The sequence below is a fragment of the Melanerpes formicivorus genome, unplaced genomic scaffold (assembly GCF_026170545.1).
Source record: "Melanerpes formicivorus ecotype bairdi unplaced genomic scaffold, bMelFor1.0.p_v2 SCAF_69, whole genome shotgun sequence".
Classification (NCBI taxonomy): domain Eukaryota; kingdom Metazoa; phylum Chordata; class Aves; order Piciformes; family Picidae; genus Melanerpes; species Melanerpes formicivorus.
In genome coordinates this window covers 2,493,231-2,516,289 of record NW_027142421.1, presented here as the reverse complement: position 1 = coordinate 2,516,289, position 23,059 = coordinate 2,493,231, and the positions used below count along the sequence as shown (strand labels likewise).

The 23,059-nt window shown below is 45.5% G+C and overlaps 1 protein-coding gene across 1 annotated transcript; it reads left to right on the top strand.

Moving 5' to 3' along the window:
• The first annotated feature begins 2,404 nt into the window (after window positions 1-2,404).
• BPHL (biphenyl hydrolase like) lies at window positions 2,405-23,048 on the top strand. The gene is made up of 7 exons (XM_068163024.1): window positions 2,405-2,549; window positions 5,495-5,598; window positions 7,973-8,139; window positions 11,484-11,637; window positions 15,152-15,283; window positions 20,462-20,585; window positions 22,735-23,048. Exons 1-7 carry the CDS (start codon window positions 2,461-2,463, stop codon window positions 22,820-22,822), a joined length of 858 nt encoding a protein of 285 aa, XP_068019125.1. The 5' UTR covers window positions 2,405-2,460; the 3' UTR covers window positions 22,823-23,048.
• The last annotated feature ends 11 nt before the right edge of the window (window positions 23,049-23,059 follow it).

Here is a 23,059-nt window from a genome sequence, read left to right as displayed (position 1 = left end):
ACCGGGGAAGAATTACTCCCCTAGACCCCAATGCCTTGTAGGCATTTTTTCCACCTTCCTTATCCCAGTCTCTAGAGAGTATGGACCATGCTCTTCGCAGAATGCCCTGTTTCCCTCCTAGCACAGCAAGGAGCATCAGGAGACAGCCAAATGTTCCTCATTTGTTCTTCACTACAACATGGCAGCTCTCACACTCTACCTGTCACACAGCCCCTGGGCAGAAGGACTGAGGGGGAGTAAGGACCAGAACAGGGTCTAGGGTGCAGAATCTTGGAGCTTTCTTTTTGCTGGAGGATGCATTGCCTGAGTGAAAGGAAGGGGAACAGACACCAGACTTAGGCTGGGTTTCCCACTCCCACTCCTGCGCTTTAAGTAGGTCACTTCCTTTCTCTTTAGTAGTTTCCTCTTTTCTTTGGTACACACACAACTTCTGCTAGAACTAAGATGTGGTCAGATAATGAGCATTAAAGCTTACAGAGCTCAGAGAGATGCTTGATCAGAGCTATTTGAGAGAAAAATCCAGGCTAATCACCTTAACAAACCAGTAATACTGCTTGGATTTTGAACGACAGACCGCAGCTCCTGGACGTCCCACGCATCTCAAGAGAAATAAATGCAGCACCAGAAGGGATGTTTGGGTCACGGAGTTCACTAAGAGATTCATACAATCTCTTCCATATACATACCACGAACCATCTTCTGAATGCCTCTCAAAGGCAGAAGATCTTTCTGCCTTCGCACCAGAGCATTTGAGCAGTTTCAGGTCTCTTAATCTGAAATTCTCTGACTGAACAAAAGTTATACCAACTGCGCATGGTTACAGGATGGAGATCAAACTCAGCTTTGAAATCATGAGACCACCTCACACTGACATGTCAGCACTTGGGCACTTCTCTTTACAACTCCCTGAAAGGAGGTTGGACCTAGGTGGCAGTTGGTCTCTTGTCCCTAGTAGCAAGTGACAGATTGAGAGCAAATGCCCTCAAGTTGCACCAGAGGATATTAAAAGAAAATTTTTCACTGAAAGGGTTTTCAAACATTGGAATAGGCTTCCCAGGGGGGCTGACTCTGTTCTCATTTACCAAATGGTGAGCACCCCATGGAGAGGAGTACTCTTGTCACTCAAGCTTCACATCCTGTGAGGTCTTACCTGTGAAGGCCCCATTGCCCTTAAAATCCTTCTCTCTTTTGGCCTTGTGCAACCATTTCTGCTAGACATGGTATTACCTTAAAACAATCACTTATACAAATACCTGAAGACACAAGACCACCTGGTATCACTGGGGAGCTGAGCAGGTTGAACACAGTTTGAAGCTGTAAATTCACACTGTTGCTGTCCTCAGATCACCTGTGACGTGCATCTAGCCTTGGAAGGGTCCTGCTTTCACAGCTGCATCTGGCGGTATTGCCCTGTGCTCCTCGAAAGCAGCTCTTTGTCACCTCTCATGGTGAAACTGTAAGGGCTTGTAGATGTCACTAAGCACGAGTGAAGGCAGCTTGTCCTGATGGTGGATTGCTTGTAATTAGCCATACTAAAGACCTTAGTCTTAAATGTTTTGATCTGCTCAGGGGATAAGCTGAACCAGTATGCTCACACAGCTGAGTTAATCTCTGCGCTGGGATTTGTTGTGACTGTCCTCCAAGACTCGTTAGTCCCATGCAAACAAATGGCAATGGAAGAGAACCCAAAACCCTACCACCCACAAGCAAAGCAGAGCTTCCACAGAATTTCAGCATGGTGGGCACTGGAAGGGACTTCTGGGGACCATCTCATCCCACCCGATGGCTAAAGCAGAGTCACCCGCAGCAGGTTGCCCAGGATCACAATGCCGAGACAGGTTTGGAATCTCTCTGGAAGAGACCCCACAACCTCTCTGAGCAGTCTGTTCTGGGGCTCCAGCACCCTCGCAGCAAAGTTTTTCCTCATGTTTAGGTGGAACCTCCTGGGTTCCAGTTTGTGCCTGCTGCCCTTTGTTCTGTCACTGGGCACCAGAAAGAGTCTGGCCCCAGCCATTTGTCCCCCACCCTTTTGTTATCGGTCAGCATCGAGAAGATCCCCTCTCAGTCTGCTCTTCTCACAGCTAAACAGCCTGAGTGTCTGAGCCTTTCCCCCTCAGAGAGAGGGCTCATAGGGAGCCTGTTGTCTGCCAGCACCGCCAGGCCACTCCCATTTGGGTGTCGCAGCCGCGACCAAGGGTCACACTGCGTGCGGGGAAGATGACTTGAGAGGAGGGAAGCGGGACGAAAGCGAAAGCCTCGCCCCCAAATAATGGCCGTCCTGTCTCGAGTGACACGGCCGGCGGCCAATCGGAGCGAGGACAGCGGACGGGCTGGCAGCGCCCGGACAGAGCGCCAGCCCCGGCGGGCAAGGGAGGGAATGAGGGGGAGTGGCGAAGGTGGCTTCTGCCGCTTCTCCGCTCTCCCCTCCCCTTCCCCGCCGGGGCGGCCTCAGTAGGCAAAATGGTTCGGACGGGCCTGTGCCGGGCACTCCGGGCGCTGCAGCTGCTGCAGCCGCCGCTCAAATCCCGGGGACTGGCCGCCTGCTACGGGTAATACTCACAATCGCTTCCTTACCCCTCTTTGCCCTGCTCCATCGTCCCTTCCATCAGCCCGCAGCTTTCGGAAGGTGACGTCTGACAGGCCCAAGTGGGGTCATTATTCGGGGAGGGAGCGGGGGAGGACGGGGGGAAAGGGACGGGACAGCGGTGAACAAGGTGATTTAGCAGTTGTGAGGGTGCCGAGGTGGGGATGCTGATGGTAACCTGTTTCTGCAGTTAGCTGAGGAGGTTGGTCTGGCTTGGGAAGGAAAAGCCTTTTCCTTAGCTGCTTTCTCTTTGCGGCAAGGAGCTGTGTAAGCCCCGCAGCCCTTTCTTGTCAGTGTCTGTCACTATGCCTTCTCCCAGTCCATTTCCCCCTGTAAGGCCCCTTCTGTCAGCGTCTGTCACCCTCGCTTCTGCCATTTCCCCCCGCAAGGCTGTTGAACGTCCTCTGACACCTGCGATGGTGTTTCTTGGGGGCTGCCAAGACATATATAAAGTATATAATACTGCTTATTCTGCAAATCCTAGTAAGGAAGACAGACATAATACCATTTTACACACACACACAGAGATTAAAAACTAGGTTGTATTGTAGCACTGCTGGAACAGAAAGGTTGTTCCCAGTTTAAGATGTGCTGCTACAGAATAGGAGCTTGAGTGTGGCCTCCAGTAAAACACAGTACAAGATCATAGAATCAGAATTGTTAGGGTTGGAAGGGACGTCAAGGATCATTTAGTTCCAACCCTCCTACCATGGGAGGGACACCTCACACTAGATTAGGTTGCTCAGAGCCACATCCAGCCTGACCTTAAAAACCTCCAGGGATGGGCCTCCTACCATCTCCCTGGGCAACCTGTTCCAGTGTCTCACCACCATTGTAGTGAAGAACTTCTTCCTAGCATCCAATCTGAATCTACCCATTTCTTTTTTTTTTCCCTTTCCCCCTAGTCCTATCATTACCTGACACCCTCAAAAGTCCCTCACCAGCTTTCTTGTAGGCCTCCTTAAGGTACTGGAAGGACACAATAATGTCTCCTCAGAGCCTTCTCTTCTCCAGACTGAATAGCCCTGACTCTTTCAGTCTGTCCTCATAGATCTGCCTATTCTGCATCTGTGCTGTCTTGATAAACCTAGGCAGTACATATCAGTGCTTCTTGGAGCGCTTTAAACTGTAACATTACCAATTCAGTTACAAAACAGTGGGTTGGCTTTAAACAACATTTGTGATCAAGCCAACCAATACAGGCTTTAAGAAAACTTCACAGAAGCAAGGTCATCATGCTGAGAATACTACTGAAGTTATTTCAGAAGTCTGTAAGGAAGATCAAATCTATCTTAGGTCTAGCCATTTTCTCATCACATTGAAATACCCAGCTCTTAGTCCAGAAAGAGTTGAAAATGCTGTCTATGTTAAGCTCCCAGTTTCACTGGACTTTACACCGAGACACAATCCAGAAAGACCAAAAAGCTTCTCACAAACTCAGCAAAATTCTCAAGCTCTTGCTGTTAATAATTAACCTCCAAAAATGTAGAACGGTGTAAAATAACACAAACAAATGAGCAAACAAAAACCCAACAAATAAAAATCCCCCAGCATCTGAACTAGAAAAATAGAATATGCATCCTTTGTCTGTTAAAATTTTGTGCTGGTAATCTTTGGTAAAAACAGGTAACAAGGTGGTGTTTATTTGTGGTGTGTTTGAAACTGGGAGTGGTTTGGGCAGTTATTAATCAGAATAAAAGAGAAAAAAATCATTTCATGAGCTGAGTATAAGGGTGTGTACTTAATATTGCTTAAATAATATTAGGTGTTACTGCATTATTACATCTGTTTCCATTTCAGCCCATTGGTCTCCTTTCCTTTTCCCTATTCCCTTTCTCAAAGGTGGGAGACACTGTGTGATAGAACAACTATTTACCTACTTAAACACATATTAAGTCACATATTCCTATAAAATCTAGTAAGAACAAGGTGCGGTGAGAACTGAGAACTGAGAACGTAGACAGGCAGATGTTGGTCTCTCCTCCCAGGCAGCCAGCACCAGAACAAGAGGACACAGTCTCAGGCTGCACCAGGGGAGGTTTAGGTTGGATGTTAGGAAGAAGTTCTATACAGAGAGAGTGATTGCCCATTGGAATGGGCTGCCTGGGGAGGTGGTGGAGTCACCATCATTGGAGGTGTTCAGGAGGAGACTTGATGGGGTGCTTGGTGCCATGGGTTAGTTGATTAGATGGTGTTGGATTGGTTGATGGGTTGGACGCGATGATCTTGAAGGTCTCTTCCAACCTGTTGTTGTTGTTGTTGTTGTTGTTATTATTATTATTAACTAGGGTCTAGAGCACAAATATTCTGAGGAGTGGCTGAGAAAGCTGCGGTTGTTTGGCCTGGAGAAAAGGAAGCACAGGGGAGACCTCTCTCTCCACATTCACCTGAAAGGAGGTTGGAGTCTGGTCCCATCCTTTTGCTCCCCTCCCTCTGGCTACTGATAAGCATTCAGAAGATCCCTTCTCAGTCTTCTCTAGGCTAAAAAGCCTTAAATTTCTCAGCCTTTCCACATTATAAGGTGAACACTGGAATTTCAGAAGTTCTGCTGAGGCAGAATGAGGTTTCTTGTCTACTAGATTTCTTTCAAAGTATTTCTGTAGCCACCTAAAGCTGCTTTTGTGTTCTCCTTATATCTCAGTCAAGACTTTTTTCCCCCTCCCCTTTAAGTCATTTAGATGCATTTGTGAAACCTAAATACAAATGCTCACAAATGGTCACAATTGGATATTTCTCTGCTCCTGACAGGTGTTTTATTTAGTCTTCTGTACACTCACAAAAGACAAGTGACCCATTTAAATCTCATTGTGTTGTCATTAATATCTAGAGAAAGTGATTATTCCATATTCCTTGAGTGACCATGAAGGAATGAGAATTAACTCTCTGTTTCCCTTTCTCTTTCCCCATCAGTACTTCAGTAACATCTGCCAAAATCCAAGTGAACGGAGTCCACCTGCACTATCAGCAGACAGGAGAAGGAAGCCATGCAGTTCTTCTGCTCCCTGGCATGCTAGGTCTGGAGATTTTGTCTTTGTAGAGCAACCACCTTTTTTGACAGCCTGTCTCAAGCCTGAGTGCACAAAACTGTTTTGTAATATGTGCAACTTTGACATTAAAAGATTGCTGCACAGAGAGGAAAAGGCAGAATTATTTCAACTAGTTCACAGCATTTGAAAACTTCATTTACCTCACTGAAGTCCTGATTTGTGTAACAGTCACCCACATTTTGGGACTTAAATGTGCAAGGGGAATGTCCAGCACATGTGGCAATCAGCTAAACAAGGTGCAAAATCACAGAACATTAAATGTATCAGGTCTGCTCTATTTGACACAGGGACTGAATTACAGATTCCTTTTAGAAACTAGATGTGTTCCCAGTGAATTAACAGACATAATGCAGCACTTGGTGAGGGTTGGAAATGACTTATGTGGATTGCCTAGGACAACCCTGCTGCTAAACAGGGTCACCCACAGAAGGTTGCCCAGGATTACAATATCCAGGCAGGTTTGGAACCTCTCCAGAAAAGGAGAGTTTACAACCACTCTGGGCAGCCTGCTCCAGTGCTCTGGTACCATCACAGGAAAGGTTTTCCTCATGTTCAGATGGATCCTCCTGGGTTCAAGTTTGTGCCTATTGCCCCTTGTCCTGTCACTGGGCACCACCTCTAGAAAATAGTCTGGCCTCATACTTTTATCCCTGCTGTTTAGCTCTTGATCAGCACTGAGAAGATCCTCTCCCAAATTACTCCGGCTAAACAGCCCCAGACCTCTGAGCTTTCTCACCTCAAAGAGATGCTCCAATTCCCTCAGGAACTTTGTAGCTTCTGCTGTTCTCTCCCCAGTACTTCCCAGTCTTTCTTGAATTAAGGAGCCCAGAACTGGACCCAGTACTCCAGATGTGTCCTCACTTGGGCAGAATAGAGGGAAGGAGAACCTCCCTCAACCTATTGGTCACACTCTTCTTAATGCACCCCAGGAGACCATTAGCTTTGGCCACGAGGGCACATTGCTGGCTCATGGTGAGCTTGTTGTCCACCAGTTGTAATATTATTTTCATTAGGTGTACATTGCTATTGCTCAGTTAGGATTGTTACAAACAGTACTAGTTAGGCTTAGTATCTTTACCATTATTAAGTTTGTGGTTTATTATCTTTGGGCAGCATGGCAAGGTAAGCTTTATGTTCCAGCTGTCAACTGCTTCTTCCCTTTGTACTAAGTGTTCACTATTATTGTGCACTACTTACAGTGTTAACAGAAAAATAAATGTCATGGCAACCAGCTATGTGTTTTTTTTAGGTCAAGAGAATGAATTAGTCTCTAGATTATTTGTAAACTAGACTAAACTAGGAGTGATGTTTCTCTTTCTAATGAGGAAAGCCCTGAGTAAACACAGCCTGCTGAAGATGAGCCAGTGTGTGCCCAGATGGTCAAGAAGACCAACAGCGTCGTAGCCTGCATCAGCAACAGGACTAGGACAGTGATTGTCCACCTGTACAGGACACTAGTGAGGCCACACATCAAATACTGGGCTCAGTTTTGGATCCCTCACTCCAAGAAGGACCTCAAGGTGCTGGAACACATCCAGAGAAGACCAACAAAGATGGTCAAGCATCTGTAGAACAGGTCTTGTGAGAAGCAACTGAGGGAAGTGGGGTTGTTCCATGCAAAGAAAGGGAGATTCAGAGGAGACTTCCCTCTCTACAACTTCCTGAAAGGATGTTGGAGCCGGGAGTAGGGGGGGTGTGCATGTGTGTGTGTGCCAGTCCCTTCTCCTTAGTAACACGTAAGGTTTAGGTTGGACACAAGGAACAATTTCTCCCTTAAAGGGCTGTCAAGCCCAGGAACAGACTGCCCAGGGCAATGATGCAGTTGCCATCCGTGGAGGGGTTTAAGAGCTGTGTAGATGTGGTGCTGAGGGACATGGTTTAGCAATGAACTTCACAGTGTTGAGTTAATGTTGGAGTTGATGATTTTAAAGGTCTTTTCTAACCTGAATGTTTCTGTGACCTGAGTAGAAGGTGATAAAATTATCACATGACCATAATGCAAATAGGAAAGGACTTGCAGTCTTACCTTCATGTGAGTGTTTATTATAGAGATCTAGTGCCACAGACTGAAGTACCTCAGCTCTTAATCCTTTGAAGGCTTAAGCCACCGATACAAGCAGCTGTGCTGCATCAGGAGAACATCCGGTTGTGGCTAATTTTGGAAGCATGCACACTGGAGAAATCACAAGTTTAGCTGTCACCACTGTCCCCTCAGCAATGAAGTATTTAAAGCTCAGCTCCAGGCCCTAGTAAGTCACTTCCAGCCAAAACCACTCTCTGATTCTGTGAGTGCTACACTATGTATGTTTTATGGTGTAACCAAAATCTGGTGATGTTTCAGGGAGCGGCCAAACTGATTTTGGACCACAGCTGAAGTCTATGAATAAGAAACTTTTTACCATAGTTGCTTGGGATCCTCGTGGCTATGGACAGTCCATTCCTCCATCTCGAGACTTCCCTCCAGACTTCTTTGAGCGGGATGCCAAAGATGCTGTGGATGTTATGCAGGTAAATCTATTCTATACCTCTCCTATGAAGACAGGCTAAGAGAGTTGGGGTTGTTTAGCCTAGAGAAGGATGTGGGGAGAACTTACCTTCCAGTGCTTAAGAGGCCTGTAAGATGAGGAGAGACTTTTTAGCAGGGTCTGTTGTGAGTCAACAAGGGGTGATGTGTCTAAACTAAAACAGGGAGATTCAGATGAGATAGAAGGGAGAAATGTTTTACAGTGAGGGTGGCAAGACCCTGGCCCAGGTTGCCCAGAGAGGCAGTAGATTCTCCATCCCTGGAACCATTCCAGATGAGGCTGGAATTGTTATTATTTCTGTAATAAGCAGCAATCCTGCAGAAAGTCCTTTGAAACTGCAAATGCAGCCTTTCTTGAGTGTCCTGCATAGCAAAACAAAGTAAATCTGACAGTAGACTCAGGATTAAGGCCTAGTTTTGCCCTCTAAGCATAAAAGCAATCTCTCTGCACGGTATATCATCAATTTCTTCTGCCTTGCTAACAAAGAAAATAAAGATGCTGCCAGAGAGAGGTGACAAATTTTTCATGTAAATGGCTGTAACCCCCATCCCTGCCTCTGTTCCAGTCCTAATAAATGCAACATAGAAACCAGAGCTGTCCCTAGAGAGCACATAACCATGTAGCTTCCAGTCCACCAGGGTAGCAGCCTGCCAGCCTCAAAAGCTGCCAAAAATAATGAGACATTGTATTTTATGAGATAAGCTTGTAGCAAGGAGCTAGTCAGTTTCTTTCTCCCAGATAAGGAGCAACAGAATGAGAGGAGCTGGCCTCAAGTTGCACCAGAGGAGGCTGACATTGTACATTAGGAACAGTTTCTTCTCTGAAAGAGTGGCTAAGCTTTCCAACAGGATGCCTAGGGCAGTGGTGGAATGACTGTCCTTCGAAAGATTTAAAAGCCAGGTTGATGTGATGCTGAGGGATGTGGTTTAGTGATGACCTGTCAGTGCTGAGTTAACAGCTGGGACCTGATGATCTTGGAGGTCTTTTGCAACTTCAGTGATTCTGTGATTGATAGAAGCATCTAACAAATCATTAAGGCCTTCCCAAGCATGGATAACTTGCTTCTATTTTAGCATAACCTAAAGGACTCATCCCAACTAGAATTTCCAGTTGTCACTCCTGACAAGGGCTTTATAACAACACACTGTTTACATACATCATGTGCCCTACACTGAACCAGGCACTCCTCCATATAGGTGGCTTCAGAGGCTCCTTCAGATGACTGTCTCTCTGCAGGAGCTGGAAGTGTTGCAAGGTCTCTATGGAGTAACTCAGGCTGGAGCTGTGCACCTTGATGCTGGTGACACCGCTCTCTATCACCATATGTGTTCTGTGAAGGAGCTTGTTTGACATAAAAGGAAGGGTTCTTGCTGATCAAAGCTGCTGTCCCAGGAGAAGGATGAGCTTGGGCTTCTCCAAGATTTTGTAGATCAGCTGCAGCCCTTACTTGTTGGTGAGGGGCTTGGAACAGAAGCCCTATGAGGAGAAGCTGAGGGAGCTGGGGATGCTTAGCCTGGAGAAGAGGAGACTCAGGGGTGACCTTATTGCTCTCTACAACTACCTGAAGGGGGACTGTAGACAGGCAGAGGTTGGTCTCTTCTCCCAGGCAGCCAGTACCAGAACAAGAGGACACAGTCTCAGGCTGCGGCAGGGGAGGTTCAGGCTGGAGGTCAGGAGGAAGTTTTACACAGAGAGAGTGATTGCCCGTTGAAATGGGCTGCCTGGGGAGGTGGTGGAGTCGCCATCACTGGAGGTGTTCAGGAGGAGACTTGACAGGGTGCTTGGTTGCATGGGTTAGTTGATTAGTGGTGTTGGATGGTAGGTTGGACGTGATGATCTTGAAGGTCTCTTCCAACCTGGTCTATTCTATTCTATTCTATTCTATTCTATTCTATTCTATTCTATTCTATTCTATTCTATTCTATTCCATTCCATTCCATTCCATTCCATTCCATTCCATTCCACTTGTGATATGCTCCCTGTGCTCCAGTTAAAGCACACAGTACAGAGTGCTGTTGTGTTGCAACTCACTGGTGTAAGCTACTTCTGTCCCAATGTATGTGGTCATCTGATTGCATTTCACACAGGCCTAGATGGAGGAGACGAATGGATGGATCTCCAAAGAGATTTAGTTCGCTCACAGCGCAAAGGCAGCACAAAATCCACCCCCAGAAGTGAGCTGTGCAGCCTGCCCTCAGGATATTGGCAGTGTTAGGCAGAGGCTTGCACCATAAGTAATTCAAGATGAAAAGAACCAAACCTGCGTGCCATATCCAAGACATCTCTTGCATTGCATTGGCTTTTGGAGGGCTCCAAAGGCTAAATTAAATTCCTCCTGCTGGAAAGGCATCCTGAGACAACTCAAAGAAGGCATCAGGATAATGACTAGTAAGGAGAAGTGCTGGAGGCAAACAGATCTCAGCTGAAGCATTGGCAAATAACCTGTCATGAAGAACAAGAATTTTTATCAGCTCTTCCAGCCATCAGCACACTCTGAGATCCATAATTTGCTGTTGGCAGTAGGCAGCAGCAGCAACAGCAAAAACTTAAGCTTTAGGAGCACTGCTGCCAGCTTCTGCAGCTTGCCAAGACTCCAGTAACCCTTCAGCAGCATGATATTGAAAGTTGGTCACAGGTAGATAGATTTTCAGCAGGCCAGGGCAAATTTGTGATCAGCTTTTCTCTTTCCTTGCTGTTAGCTCTTACTTCTTATGTCTTTTTTCCTTCTCCTACATGTTTTCTTTTCTGTTTTGTAATTAAGGCATAGCAGAGTGAAATCCAGTACTGAGCATTGCTACAGTGAGCCTCATACCAAGGAAGAAGCCAAAACCAGGAAAGCCTTCTAGTGATAAAGGTTGTGTCTCACTTGAGCATAGGTTTACAAGCAGACCACCACCACCCTGGGCAGCCTGTTCTAGGAATGGACAGCCTTTTGGGGAAGAAATTGTTCCTATGTCCAACCTAAACCTACCCTGGCACAACCAGAGGCCATTTCCTTTCATCCTATCACTTGTTACTAGGAAGAAGAGATGGAGCCCCACTTTGCTGCAACCTCCTTTCAGGGAGTTGTAGAGAGCAAAGTGGTCTCCCCTCAGCCTCCTTTTCTCCAGAGTAAAGAACCTCAGTTCCCTCAGCTGCTCCTCAGGACCCATTCTCCATTATTTTTCTGTTGCTCCTTGTGACCATAATAACAAGACAGCAGCTCAGAGAGACCCCAGCAGAGATCATGAAATTCCCTTTTTCACACCATACTACAAATTCCAGTGCTTGTTATTTGCTCATAAAACCAGTAGATGATTTACTTACAACTTTTTTTTACAAATCAAGGCACTGAATTTCAAGAAGTTCTCTCTACTGGGCTGGAGTGATGGTGGAATTACAGCACTCATTGCAGCTGCAAGGTATCCAGCTCTCATCCACAAGCTGGTGGTCTGGGGAGCAAACGCCAGCGTTACTCAAGAGGATGTGAGAATTTATAATGGTATGTACAATCTGAATACCTTACCCTGAAAGAATTACTTTCATTTCTTCTTGACCTGGGGATCTTAGCCATGTCACATCTAACTGGAGAGCTGAGGACACAACAAACCTAAAGTAAGAGGGCACAAAATTCACCAAGTTCCTAAGGAGAGGGACAGGCTAAGAGCTGGGGTTGTTCAGCCTGGAGAAGAGGAAACTCCAGGGAGACCTTGCTGCAGCATTTCAGTGTTTGATGGAGCCAATAAGAAAGATGGGGACAGACTTTTTAGCAGGGCTTGTTGTTACAGGACAAGGAGTGATGGTTTTAAACTAGAAGAGGGAGATATAGACTAGATGTCAGGATTTTTTTACACTGAGGGTGATGAGACCCTGGCCCAGGCTGCCCAGAGAGGTGGTAAATGCCCCATCCCTGGAAACATTCCAGGTGAGGCTGTCTAGGGCTCTGAGCAACCTGCCATAACTGAAGACATCCCTGCTGACTGCAGGGAGGTGTGGCTGGATGACCTTTAAAGGTTCCTTCCACCCCAGACCAGTCTGTGATTCTATGATTTAAGTCATAGTGAGAAACTCCCTAACAACTACTTCAGGGTAATACAACAGTCCTTTTAACAAGTCCTTTACACCACCTTACACCACTGAAAAGCAAAAGCTAGAAGAGCTTATCAGTGGTTTCCAGAGAGTCAGTTTTTTGTTGCTGTAACAAATTCACAAGGATAAACTGCAAATAATATTATTTTCCCCAGGCCTGATTTCTATTCCCACATCTTGACCGACCTTTAAGCAATGTCCACAGAAAATCACTGAGCTCACACACAATGGTTTTTGCCTCTGGGGCCTATATAATCCATAGAGAGTAGGAAAACAAGCTCATAGCTTACCATTTGAGTTCAGGGAGCAAATGAATCATTCAAGTAAACCTCTGAGGATGCCTTTCTAATTTGCATCCCTTTCAAGTTAATTACTGTGGTTACAAAACCTTTGCAAGGCAAAGAAACTTGGGATTTCTGATCCTTATTCCAATCACATGAAACAGAACCTGACCATTTGTCACTTTAAAGAAAAACAGCCAAACCTGGTATTTCACTCATAGGGAGACCTCATTTCCTTTTGAGAGCAGAAGTTCAAGGACTTAACCACACAGGCTCACAGCAAATGCAGCCCAGTATAGCTTCATTTAATCAGCTGGACTTTGATCTAGACCAGTAGTGAAATCTGACTGCTTCCTTTAGCTGAATTACAAGTGGAAGTAGCGGCATATTTTTTACTTCAGTAAGCAAAACACTTTTTACCTCTGTAGAAGAGCTTTCTTTTGTATGTATGATGTTTTGCTTCTACAGTTATGAAATGCTCATCAGACAACAATTTAAAATGTAAAGAAAACCCCAATGCTAATTAAAAAAGTCTCATTTTACACTGAGCACCCACTGCAGTGCTGAGCTGTGGTTTCTTCAGGGACTGGTGCTTTCCACATCACTCTCTGCATGATGAGGCTCAGAGCAGCAGCACAAGCCTTTCATAAGTGGACCATCAGCTCCAGTGAAGGGTTTGATAGGAAGAAAAGGGCATTTTTTCCCCCTCCTCTTCTTAGATTAAGGCCAACCACAAGGATAAGCCAGTAGATTCTATAAGGGAAACACCTGTTCAGCGGCAGCCAGCCTGGGGTGAGCAAATGCATTTCCAACCAGCTGCTGTTATAAAACCCTTTCAGTCACTGCTCCCTTTCTCATTTGTCTGGACAGGTTCTGTTTGTTAATTAGCACCCACCTCCTTTCTTCCCTTAATTCTCATTTGAAACCAATTAAAAGCTTTGGTAGTGGCATGTATTGCTGTTTGATGACTCAGTGCTTTTTAGGTCTCTTTCAAGTCGTCTTCTGTGCCAACGCTGGTTGGGGTTTTAGCTATACAGAGTTGTGCAGCTGAGATGTAGTTCAGTGCAAGTCACCCTTGTGGGCATCTGTTTTGTGAAGAGTGCTGAAAATTTGAAGGGGGAAAACTAGGTAAGTCAGATTAGACTAGAATGTCAGATTTATTTGTACAGCTTTAGCCAGCCTGCCATGAGTCACAGGACTCTTCTGAGTAGAGTTCTCATTTTTCCATAAGACCATGGCAAACGAACCATGATATCAGCCTGCTGGAATGCCTTAGTAAGAGCTTCCTTCCTCTCAGTACTGGTAGGAGGCGTGGAAGAGCTTCCATCCATGAGCCAGAGCAAAAGGCTGGAGGACATAAAGGGGAATTGTTATGAAACAGTCCCTTTTTTATACACAAGATATCTCCTGTAGCTTCTCTCCTACAAGCCCTCTAAGAAGAAACATTGCAAGTTTTAGGACTGAGTCATAGAATCATAGAGTGATTTTGCTTGGAAAACACCTTCAGGATCAAGTCCAACTAATATCCAGCCCTACCAAGGCTGGTGCTAAACCACGTCCCTCAGCACCACATTTCTGTGTCTTTCAAACACCTCCAGGTACTCAATCATCTCTGGTAGCACCCTGCCCAAGTGTTTGAGAACCCTTTCAGTGAAGAAGTTTATTCTAATACCAACCTAAGCCTTCCCAGGCACAACTTGAAGCCATTTCCTCTTATTCTATCACTTGTTACAAGAGACAAGAGACCAGCCCCACCCACAGATGGCTCCAACCTCCCTTCAGGAAGTTGTAGAAAGCAAGAGGGTCTCCCCTCAGCCTCCTTTTCTCCAGTCTAAACAACTCCAGTTTCCTCAGCTACTTCTCAGAAGACCTGTCCTTTGGTGATTATTTTTCTATTGTTTCTTGTGACCATAGTAGCAGGGCAGCAGCTCAGAGAGACCCCAGCAGAGATCACAAAACTCCTTTTTGCTTTTTACCCCTTTTCCATACTGTGAATTCCCTATAACCATCCAGTGCAGTTTCAAGTTTGAGCTACACATCTGCAGTCCAGTCTGAAAACCTACTCACAACAAGTGTTGAGAGCCCTGGGTTGACTTGCTGGAACGTGTCCAGAGAAGAGCAACAAAGCTGGTGAGGGGTTTGGAGCACAAGCCCTGTGAGGAGAGGCTGAGGGAGCTGGGGTTGCTTAGCCTGGAGAAGCGGAGGCTCAGGGGAGACCTTATTGCTCTCTACAGCTACCAGAAGGGAGGTTGTAGACAGGTGGGGGCTGGTCTCTTCTCCCAGGCAACCAGCACCAGAACAAGAGGACACAGTCTCAAGCTGTGCCAGGGGAGGTTTAGATTGGATGTTAGGAAGAAATTCTTCACAGAGAGAGTGATTGCCCATTGGAATGGGCTGCCTGGAGAGGTGGTGGAGTCACCATCATTGGAGGTGTTTAGGAAGAGACTGAATGGCGTGCTTGGTGCCATGGTTTAGTTGATTATATGGTGTTGGATGATAGGTTGGACGCGATGATCTTGAAGGTCTCTTCCAACCTGGTCTGGTCTATTCTATTCTATTCTATTCTATTCTATTCTATTCTATTCTATTCTATTCTATTCTATTCACCATAAAGGACCTAACATATTTCCATGTCCTTTTATGTAGGTATCAGAGATGTCTCAAAATGGAGTGAGAAGGTCAAGAAACCATTGGAAGAGATGTATGGACACGAGTACTTTGCCACAACCTGTGAGGCTTGGGTAGATGGAATATCTCGCTTCGCTGAAAAGCCAGGCGGTAAGGCTTTTGTAGAGTTAAACTGCAGCAGTTGTAGGAGTAGCCAGCTCTGGATAAAAATCTAGCAGCTAGTAAAGGAAGGAACTCTGTTCATGGCATTAAAAGCTGGGTCTGACTCACACTCTTGAATAAAGCAATTACTTTGTAGATGGTTCACAGAACCAGCAAAGGACAGGAGGAAAACACATTTATGGAAAGCATTAGCTGATGTGTCTCTCCTCTTATTCCACCACTAAACAGCATTAAAACACTGCTTTCCCGCAGACTGAGCAGGAGAGATTCTGCTCCAGCTCCTCTCTGGTCCCTCAGTGTCCTTGGTGACATTAGGATATCCCAAAAGTGAGGTGTGCTCATCCCAGTTCCAGCAAGCAGGAGCTGAAGAACTATTTCAAGCCTAGCAGATAACAAGTTAAAAAAGAAGGAAGTTCATGGTTTGAGGTCTTGCAATTAACAAAACACCTTTCAAAAACTCTCCTGACACCCCTTAGGTGCTTAAAAAATACCAAAAAAAAAAGAAAAAAAGAAAAAGAGTTAAATTAGGCAATACAATTTTTAAATGTTAATCTCTGGAGATTCCTGCAGCTCCTTTGCATAGCCTTTTGCAGCCACGGATACTCTGAGGAATCACTGGAGTTCTGTTTTAATTCAGTGGAAAATTGCTTTGCATTTGTCAAAAGCAGAAACAAATAAACCAAGGAGGGTGGAATTCTCTTAATGCATGTTTTTCTGTAGCTCCTGGAAGGAAATACAGGAGGTGACACACACTACAAGGAAAACATTCCTTCATTGCCTGTTTTTACTTTAAGCTTTGCACAGGACCAGCAAGATGGTACTAGAATTTCTCCCAGTAGAGTCATGTAATGAATTATGACCTGATTTTATTTTACCCTTTCTGCCTTAAAGTTACTTTGTTGTTAAATCCAAGCCCAAGCTAGTGACACTCTGGCTGTGACTTCTTTTACTGCCTGCACATACCTCAGACACTGTTAGCAGCAGTGTCCAAAATTGAAGACACATGGAGGCATGTAGCAAGAAGATGAATTACCCGGAGGCTCTGACTGAGTCAGACACTGGGAGAAGTGAAATGGTGGCCAAAAAAGATGAGGAATCATCAGACTGCAGGTTTTGTCCTGGGGTAGCCTAAGGAGGCCTCCTTGGAATTAAAGTCAGGCCACATTACATAAAGTATGCAGATATGGCAAATACAAGAAAAGGGGTTAATAAAATCAGTCAAGTGCAAGCCTCCTGCCAGAGCATAATCACCTACCCCAGATCATACAGGAATGCATCCAGGTGGGTTTTGAATATCTCCAGAGGGAGACTCCACACCTGCCCTGGGCAGCCTGTTCCAGTGTTCTGTCACCCTCATAGTGAAAAAAATTTTCCTTGTGTTTCCATGGAACTTTCTATGCCTCAACTTTCACCCATTGCCCCTTGTCCTGTCATTGGGCATAATGAGAAGAGCCTGGCTCCATCCTCTTGGCACTCACCCTTTACATATTTATAAACATTAATGAAGTCACCCCTTAGTCTCCTCCTCTCCAAGCCAAAGAGCCCCAGCTCCCTCAGTCTCTCCTCATGAGGAAGATGTTTCACTCCCTTAATCATTTTTGTGGCTCTACACTGGACTCTTTCAAGCAGTTCCCTGTCCTTCCTGAACTTAGAGCCCCAGGACTGGACACAATATTCCAGATGCAGCCTCACCACAACAAAGGAGAGGGGGAGGAGAACCTCTCTTGACCTACTAACCATACCCCAAGATACCATTGGCCTTCTTGGCGACAAGAACACATTGCTGGCTCATGATCAACCTTCCATCCACTAGGACCCCCAGGTCCTTTTGCCCTTCCCTGCTTTCCAACAGGTCAGTCTCCAGCCTGTACTGATACCTGGGCTTGTTCTTTCCCAGGTGCAAGACACTACACTTGCCCTTGCTGAACTTCATTACATTTTTCCCTGCTCAACCCTCCAGCCTGTCCAAGTCTTGTTGAATGACAGCACAACCCTCTGGTGTGTCAGACACTCCATCCAATGTACACAGCACAAGTAACAAGCAGGAGGAACTGGAAGCCATTGTGCTGCAAGGCAAATACAACGTAGCATCCACAGAGATGTAGTGGGACAACTCATGTGTCTGAAGTGCTGCAATTGATGGATACCAGCTCTTCAGAAGGGACAGGCAAGGAAGGAGAGATGATGGGGTGGCCCTCTATGACAAGGAGGGATATGTATAATCATAATATCATAGGCTCATAGGATTGTTAGGTTTGGAAGGGACCTCAAGGATCATCTAGTTCCAACCCCTCTGCTTAGTCACAGTGATGATGGGGTTGAATGTCTATGGGTAGAAATCAAGGGGTAGGCAAATAAGGCAGACACCATAGCGGTAGTCTGTAACAGACAGCCCATTCAGGATGATGAGGCTGATGAAGCACTCTACAAGCAGATAGTGGGGGATTTCAACTTCCCAGATGTCTGCTGGGAATACAATACTGCAGAGAGGGAACCATCCCAGAGGTTCCTTGTGTGGGTGGGAGACAAATTCCTAACACAGCTGGTGAAGGAGCCAACGAGGGAGGGAGTCCTCCTGGACCAGCTGCTTGTTATCAGGGAAGGACCTGTGGGAAATGTAGCAGTTGGAGGATGTTTAGAAACAGTGACCTCAAAATGATAAGAGTTTTCAGTTGTCAGGGAAGTAAGGAGGGGTGGTTAGCAGAACAGCCACTTTGGACTTCTGTAGGGCAGATTTTGGCCTGTTCAGGAGATCAATTGACAGAATCCCTTTAGAGGCCATCCTGCAGGGCAAAGGAGTCAGGGAGGGCTGGCAACTATTTAAGAAGGAAGTCTTAAAGGCTCAGGCACAAGCCATCTCCATGTCCCAAAAGATGAACTGTTGAGGAAAGAGACCTGCATGGTTGAACAGAGAGCTTTGGCTGAAGGTCAGGAGCAAGAGGAGAGTTCATGGCCTTTGGAAGAGCGGGCAGGCCACTCAGGACAACTGTAAAGATGTAATGAGACACTGTAGGGAGAAAATAAGAAGGGCCAAACCCCAGCTCAAACTTAATCTGGCTACTGCAATGAAGGAATACAACAAATGTTTCTGTAAATACATCAAGAGCAAAAGGAGAGCTAAGAAAAGTCTCCATCCTTTAATGTGGGAGGAAACAAAAGATGAGGAAAAGGCTAAGATACTCAATGCCTTCTTTGCCTCAGTCTTTAGTATCAAGAATAGTTTTCTCAGGGTTCCTAGCTCCCTGAGCTACAGACAGGGAAGGGGAAGGGAATGAGGCTCGCAGGCTCTATGGAGAAATGGTTTGAGACCTTCTACAGCATGTAGATGCACACAGGTCTATGGAACCAGATGAGATCCACACAAGAATGCTAAAGGAGCTTGCAGATCTCACCAAGCCTCTTTCCATCATTTTTCAGCAGTCTGGCTAACCAGTGAGGTCCCAACGGACTGGAGGTTAGCAAATGACATGCCCATCTACAAGAAGGGCTGGAAGGAGAATATGGGAAGCCACAGGCCTGGCAGTCTGATCTTTGTGCCAGGGAAAGTCATGGAGCAGATCAGCTTGAGTGACATTATGCTTCACACATGGGACAAGATGATTTGGCCTAGTCAGCATGGGTTTATGAAGGGCAAGTCTTGATTGACAAATCAGATCTCCTTCTATGATAAGGTGACCCACCTGGTGGATGAAGGAAAAGTTGTCAACATTATCTACCTGAGCTTTAGCAAGGCCTTTGACACAGTTTCCCACAGCATCCTCCTGGAGAAAATGACTGCATGTGGCTTGGACAGACTCATGCTATGTTGGGTGATAAAATGGCTGAATGGTTGGGCCCAGAGAGTTGTGGTGAATGCAGTTAAGTCCAGTTGGTGGCCAGTTACAAGTGGTGTTCCCCAGGGCTCAGAACTGCAACCAGTTCTTTTTAACATCTTTATGAAGGATTTGGATGAGGGGATTGAGTGCACCTTCAGTAAGTTTGCAGACAAGTTGGGTGGGCATGTTGTCTTCTGCTGGAAAGCAGAAGGGCTCTGCAGAGACATCTGGACAGGCTGATAAATGAGCTGAGGCCAACAGTATGAGATCCAATAAGGTCAAGTGTTGAATGCTCTACTTGGGCCACAACAACCCCATGCAACACTACAGGCTTGGAGAAGAGTGGCTGGAGAGCTGCTTGGCAGAGAAGGATGTAATTGAGTTGACTGAGGGCCAGCAACATGCTCAGGTGGCCAAGAAGGCCAATGGCTTCCTGGCTTGCATCAAGAACAGCATGGCCAGCAGGTCTAGGGATGTGATTGCTCCCCTCTACTTGGCAATGGTAAGACCACGCCTCAAATACTGTGTGCAGTTTTGGTCCCCCCACTGCAAGAGCATTAAGGTGCTGGAATGTGCACAAAGAAGAGCGAGTAAGCTGGTGAAGGGCCTTGAACACAAGACTTATGAGGAAGGACTGAGGGAACTGGGGCTGTTTAGTCTTCAGAAGAGGAGGCTGAGGAGAGACCTCATCACCCTCTACAAATACCTCAAAGGAGGTTGGAGCTAGGTGGGGGTCAGTCCCTTCTCACATGTAAACAATGACAAGAGGAAATGAGCTCAAGCTGTGCCAAGGGAGGTTCAAATTGGATAGTAGGAAAACATTTCTTCACAGAACAGATTATCATGCATTGGAACAGGCTGCCCAGGGAGGTGGTGGATTCACCATCCCTGGAGGTATTTAAAGGACACACAGATGTAGCACTAAGGAATGTAGTTTAGTGATAGTGGCTTAGCATTAGCTAGGCAAGCAGTTGGACTTGATCTCAAAGGTCTCTTCCAACCTCAAGAGTTCTATGATTCAGCACCAGCCTTGGAAGGGTTAGACAATGGTTGGACTCCATGATCTTAGATGTCTTTCCCAACTGAAAATCATCCTATAGAATGTGAGGCAGAAGTACTCCATTTGCTTTATCCCTTTGTGCAAGTGCCCATTAATGAAGCCAATTTCAGCAAAACCATTTTGGAGAAAGAAATATCGATTATAGTCCTAATGACACAGTTGTGTCAATGTCATGCTGTCCACAAGGAAGAGGCAATAGCTAGGACCCAGTGGAGGGCACAGCCTTCTACAGAAGCAGTTTGTGTTTCCTACTGTTTGAAAACAAAACATGACCTTCATTTTTCTCCCTAGGTAGTATCTGCCAAGAGCTGCTGCCAGATATTAAATGTCCCACATTTATAATTCATGGAGTGAAAGACCCTTTGGTTCCCCAGCCTCACGCAGAATATATTCATAAGCACATCAAAGGCTCTCGGTAAGTTACAGTGGCGTATTTATAACTCATTGATGAAGAAATGAAGCAGTTCAAACCCACAATGTAAAATCCAAGAGAATGTGGACAGGGTGTGTGTGCCACAGACAGAGGTATTCTAAACTTCCTGAGCAAGCTGCAGTGCAAACACCATAGGTGGGTCTTTCTTGCTGTATAATAATGTTTTAATTAACTTCTTGAAGTCCTTGTCCACCAAGATCCTTCCCCTTTTTCTACTTGACATGGAACAACACCCTAATATTTATCAAAACCAGCACCAGAACAAGAGGACACAGTCTCAAGCTGTGCCAGGGGAAGTTTAGGCTTGAGGTGAGGGGAAAGTTCTTCACAGAGAGAGTCGTTCACCATTGGAATGGGCTGCCCAGGGAGGTGGTGGAGTCACTGTCCCTGAAGGCATTCAAGAGGGGATTGGATGTGGCACTTGGTGCCATGGTTTAGTAGTCATGAGGTCTGTGGTGACGGGTTGGACTTGATCTTCGAGGTCTTTTCCAACCTTGTTGATTCTATGAAAACAGGCTAACTACTTCTATGATGGCCATTGCATTCCTTTTACTGCAAAAAACCTCACAGAATCACCAAGGTTGGAAGAGACCTCAAAGATCATCAAGTCCAACCTATCACCACAGACCTCATGACTAAACCATGGCACCAAGTGCCACATCCAATCCCCTCTTGAACACCTCCAGGGATGGTGACTCCATCTATCCCATTCAGTAAGGCAGTGAAATTAAAATGCTATGAACAGAGATTCCCAGTTACTAGAGAAGCACAGGATACTGATGTCTGCTCTGCCTTGTCAATGTGAGCAGCCTCAAGGATTTTGGTTTTCCAACAGTCCCATGAATTTTCAGTGTTCTCCATAAAAGGAGAATAAGAATAAACATACAACTCTGCTGAGAGATGCTACTTTATCACCAAGAAAAAAATCTCAAGCCACCATCTGCTTCCTTTGAAAAGCCCAGAAATGCTTCCTATAAAAAGGTGGGGCTGCATCAGCTGAATTTTCCTCATGGATTTGCACACAAATTCAAGAGTCGTATTATTGCTGAACAACACTGTGATGATTAACATGGGAGGAAATAATGAGGAGCACAAACCTTGTTACTATGAATGCAGAGTATACAAACTGCTTTATTCTGAAAAACTGAGTGATGTTCATAGGAATTAATTACACCACAGGAAAGATGAGAACAAGAAACCTTCCAATCACATGCAGGTATTTGACTCCATGTCTGCTGGTTAATATTGCTGAGAACAAGAAACCTTCCCAATCACATGCAGGTATTTCACTCCATGTCTGCTGGTTAGTATTGCCACATGCCCTGCTCAGAACAGCAATCATTGTTAAGTTTGACTGAACTATGAAACCCTCCAGCTGCTAAGGCAAATCACAAAACCTGCATCAGTATCAGAGAGCTCCTGAGGAAACACTGTTAGGAGTTGTTAGGCAGTAAATTGTGATTCTTTGCACGTCCTCATGCTCCTCAGTGGGTGTCCTCATCAGAAACCAGACTAACAGTGTTAAAGAAGTGTTAGAAGTACATACCTGGTGTGTCAAGTTCTTCCCAGGTGGGAAGTAGCATTTTGGGCTTCTCATGCTCATATCACTATTAAAGGTTGAACTTCCCCCACGTGCTACTTCTAAGCTGAAGAAGTCCTGCCTTCCCTTTTAACTTAATTAATTTACTTTGGGATTGTCTTTTTCCAGGAGGACTAGACAAAGTTCAAGCACTAACTAGGCTTGGGTAGTGACACAAAATCTACGCGGCTGTAGTGATCTCTCCAGTGTCTTCACTACCCAGTACAACCTCTCAAAGAGGCAAAACACTCATACTTCACCAGGATGCAGAGCTCTGGAATCCTATTTTCATTGCAGACTACCAGAAAGATTCCTAGAAACCAGCCCTAAAGCAGGGCAAGCAATGTGCTCGTTACTCGTGCTGTGGGGCTCACATTCTGAACCACAGAGAGAGGGAGAGAGTGGACTTGCCTAAAGCAAGAGTTCTGTACATCATTAGGAGATGCACTGCATTTGGGGAGCCAAGATTACAGGAAAGATAACAAATAACCACTTATGCTCACAGCATACAGATCTATAGTCACCATTGGATTATTTCTTTTTCCTCTTAAGATTGCTTCTCATGCCAGAAGGAAAGCACAACCTACACCTACGCTTCGCAGAGGACTTCAACAGGGAAGTGGAAGATTTCCTACGCTGATGTGAACTGTAACAGGTTGGAGGTGTTTAGTCTTCAGGAATTTTATTTGGCTATCCATTTTCATTCAAGCTACACGTAGGCTTGAATCCCATAAGATAAAATAAGACTGATTTATATGAGAAAAATACATAAACCTCAGTGGATCAAAGTACGCCACATCGCGCTACAAGATCTATGTGTCTTTAAGGTTCTTACACATGGGCCAGATAGATGTTCTCTGTTCAATAAAGTGCTAAG